The sequence below is a fragment of the Dipteris shenzhenensis genome, chromosome 17 (assembly GCF_047967505.1).
Source record: "Dipteris shenzhenensis isolate YYH24624 ecotype China chromosome 17, Dip_SZ_1.0, whole genome shotgun sequence".
NCBI lineage: Eukaryota > Viridiplantae > Streptophyta > Polypodiopsida > Gleicheniales > Dipteridaceae > Dipteris > Dipteris shenzhenensis.
In genome coordinates this window covers 23,079,084-23,082,961 of record NC_141612.1, presented here as the reverse complement: position 1 = coordinate 23,082,961, position 3,878 = coordinate 23,079,084, and the positions used below count along the sequence as shown (strand labels likewise).

The window sequence follows — 3,878 nt, the reverse complement described above, 5'->3', positions numbered from 1 at the left end:
GAGCAAGAGAAGAGCCAAAGCAAGGAAAAAGCCAAGAAGAGAAGGCTTAAGCTATCATGCCACCAATGAGCCGCAAAGAAGGAGCCAAAGAAAAGGAAAATGTAGGAAGACAAGCCACCAATGGGTCATAACCCGACCTGACAGAACCTTAAACTTCTCTAATGCTCATGCCCTAATGCACCAAGAGCACACTAACCTAGTAATACTAGACTAGCTTTTCTTAAATAGCTAACAACCTAACTAAGATGGTAAGAAATTTGAGGGCATGGGCCCACATTAGCAAGGTGTTAAAATCACTATTTCCTTGCTTTAATGAAGGAAGAGTAGTTGAGGTAGTGTTAAAAAAAGGCCACATTTAATATCCATTAACTACTTTCTAAAATGGCCAATGGCCCACCCTCCCTAAATGAAAGGAATGTAATCTTTAATGCTCATTAATAGCTTATAATAGGTTAGGGTTAAAAGTGAAAGACCACATGAGTAAAGAAAAGGAGAGAAGGAAGATATGGGAGAGAGGACAATGAATGAAAAGGAAGGAGGAGAGGGAAAGGGTTGATAAATTGTAAGGAATAGAACCCACATCATACATTAAAAAAAACCTTAGCCTGTTATGATTAAATGAATCTAGGAACAATCAAGGTAATTTGAGCAACTTTTAATAGGGTTAGCTTGATTCAATACTCATGAAAGAGGGCCATCGGTTCTGATTAGCCAAAAACCCAACATGAATCCATAGTCTCTTAGTAAACCGAAAAAAAATTAGTGTATACAAACTATATTTAATAAACTTGCAACATTTTCATTTTCACTTGTAAAAGATATTTCCTCAAATTTGGAAAGTTGCAAAATTCTTTGCTAAAATTCTTTGAAAAGAGTTTGAAACCCTCAACACTTTGTTTTGTGATGTGTTGAGAAAAATGGTTTGTTTGAATGAGTATTCCCGTATGTCACTTGTAAAAGATATTTTCTCAATTTTGTAAACTTGCAAAATTCTGGCTATAAATCTGCAAATTCGGATGAAAAGAGTTTGAAAGTGTGTGAATACTGGTCAAGCGAAGAGGGACAGTCAAGTGAACAAGCGGGGTCAAGGGACAGGCAGGCGAGTCAAGTCAAGTGAAGTGAACAGGCGAGTCAAGAACATGCTTGGAGCCGTTCTACTGCTCCTTCTTCGTCGTCGTTGTCTTCTTCGTATTTGATCAGGCCTTAACGCACACTCCCAGCTACACTTACTTGACCTCCTCTCGCCTTCAGTTCCCTCTCTGCTTCCTTTACGTACTTCTTTTCTTTCACCCTCATCCGCTTTTGCAACATTCCTTAGGACCCCATGGGAAGTTGCCACCGCCGGAAGCAACGGAAGGAGGCTGTTTGTGTATTCTGTTTCATCTTTCTTCTCTTCATCACCATCCTTCTTCTCATCTTGTTCTTTGCCCTCTTTAAGCCCAAAGATCCCGACGTCCAAGTCCTTACCATGCAGCTGCGCTCCTTCCATCCTACAGAATCTCCCGCCGCTGTCACTTCCATCAATCTCACGTTGAGTCTGCAGGTCTATATGTATAATCCCAATCGAGCCACCTTCTACGTAGCAGATGGTAGCACAGCTAGCTTGTATTATCATGGCTCTCAAGTTGGAGTCGCGGCTGTTCCTGTAGGCGACATCCCCTCGCAATCGTTTCGGACCGTTTTTATTGACATAACCGTGGATGGGTCGAGCCCATTGCAAGGGCCCTATTTGACCGGAGATGTTGCTGCACGGATACTGCCAGTCAATACCTCGATCACATTGATCGGAAGTGTCTCGACTCTCAACATCTTTTCTCACCACTCGGATGTCATCTCCAAATGCAACGTCAGTATTTCCTTGATCGTCAAAGGTATAGAACCTTACACTTGCCAGAAAAGCTACTCGCTTGTCCCCTGATTACTGCAGAGAGCAATCATGGATACATCAGACGCACTTACAATTGACCAGAATTACACGTCCCGGGCTACATCAAGAAATATCTCAGCAATTCATTCCTCGCAAGAAGTCTCCTCTTTATATAATTTACGAATCTGCTAAGAAGCACTTCCTCATAGTGCTCCAAGGATGCGAATAATCACCTCACGATTCTCTGCTATCAAGCATATTAGACTCTTGTATATTGGGTGAGTACTCAAATCTTGAGCTACAGCGCCCTGGCGCTTATGATTGCAAGCACTAAAGATTGTTTTTCATCTCCTGGGTTTCTACAGCGTTTTTTATGTGCTTTTGCATCGTTGTTCGGTTTTTCCTTCCATTAACCCGGGTCGAGTTGAAATGTGTTACGGTAAATGTAGTACTAACCCGGGTCGAGTTGAAATGTGCTGTAAATTTAGTGGCGAATAATTTACAAGGAAGAGAGAGAGAGAGAGAGAGAGAGAGAGAGGGGGGGGGCCTCACTTTATCATCAATAGGCATCAATGGGGGGGGCGCTTTGTGTGTGTGTGTTTTCACTAAAAAAAAAGTGTGTGTAAAAGAGGGGAGGCGGGGATCTCCACCATGTTCATGATGTCACCATTCCATTTTTCCGTACTCCCCAAATGTAGGCAAGTAGGGGTGTGAGCTTGCATGATCACAACATGTTGACAAACCACATGCTACACACAAAAAAGGGGCTGCCCATAGGATCATACCATCCCCAATGGTTGGGGTCGGCACAAAAGAAATCCGATTTGTAATGGTAAATGATGGACACATTCATCGACTAATTTATTGTCCCATTAAAACTGACCGATTGAGACCTGCCGTCACACATAACCTTTTCCCGCCCCTCCCCTCTTTCCCTCAATGGATCCTAAACTCTAAGCGAGATTTTTCGAGCGACCAAGAAACCAAGCGGACTCTAAAGAAGATGACTTGACATGTTAGATTCATTTCAAAGATGTGAAGCAACAAAAAATGTATAGGTCTTATAGTTCCAAACTAATTGGGTTTTGATTGACCACAAGAAGCACATGGCATGTGGGTTAACTTTATTATCAAGACTATGTAAACAACCAAACTCCAACCAAAGCATAGAAGAATGCACATATATTATTATAGTAATAGATTGGATACAAATGTTTGAAAGAAGGTCTCAAATTTTGATAAATTTGCCTACTTTTCAAGCATTATGCACTACCTCCAAAGGCAGGAAGGCATATGTGCAATACCATAAGAAAGGACACAACTTTGCATTTGAAAGAAGCTCTCGTAGATTCAAAATGCAAGCAAAGGCCTACTACATGGACAAAATTCCATCACTCCAATGCATCCATCCTATGCAAGCAAAATGCATCTCCTCCCTCCAAGAGCCCAGAATAGCATGGGAATTAAAATATTGAGACCAAATAATTGACACCAAGCTTTCTAGATCCTTTTGGACTCACCTAAAACATATGTGATTCATTGCATAGTATAATCTCCTCACGAGTTGCTTCCAAGGTCCAGCCTCTCTCTATGTTTTCAAAAAATTCCTTGGTCAACTTGGACCTCCATTTAACAATCTTGCTATCCTTAAAATTGTGGACAAATGAACTAGGTACCTTTCGGTAACTTATTGGTGCTAGATCAAGATTAGATGTTGTCTCGAGAGGTTCACTATGTATAAAACCTATATATCACTTGCATTCAGGGCCTATTTGTAAAAAAACATATCTATAAAAATATCATGAATAAAATACACACCTTTTCTATTCAATCTTTGAATACCCCCTTTATACGATACCCTTCTGTATGTAAAAAAGTGAAAAAAGTCAGTTTAAGAAACCCTCTCTGTTATGAACCCATGTGCTAGATTTACATATTTATGAGTGAGCCCCCCGAGGATGTCGTATCTGTGACATGTAGGATAAGCCCGCTACTCTAAAGCATGTGCACT

General features: G+C 41.0%; 1 protein-coding gene across 1 annotated transcript; it reads left to right on the top strand.

Annotated features, from left to right (window-relative positions):
- The first annotated feature begins 1,144 nt into the window (after positions 1-1,144).
- On the top strand, positions 1,145-2,192 carry LOC147891869 (uncharacterized). The gene has a single exon (XM_087388933.1). It carries the CDS (start codon positions 1,325-1,327, stop codon positions 1,916-1,918), a length of 594 nt encoding a protein of 197 aa, XP_087245059.1. The 5' UTR covers positions 1,145-1,324; the 3' UTR covers positions 1,919-2,192.
- Positions 2,193-3,878: the final 1,686 nt, after the last annotated feature.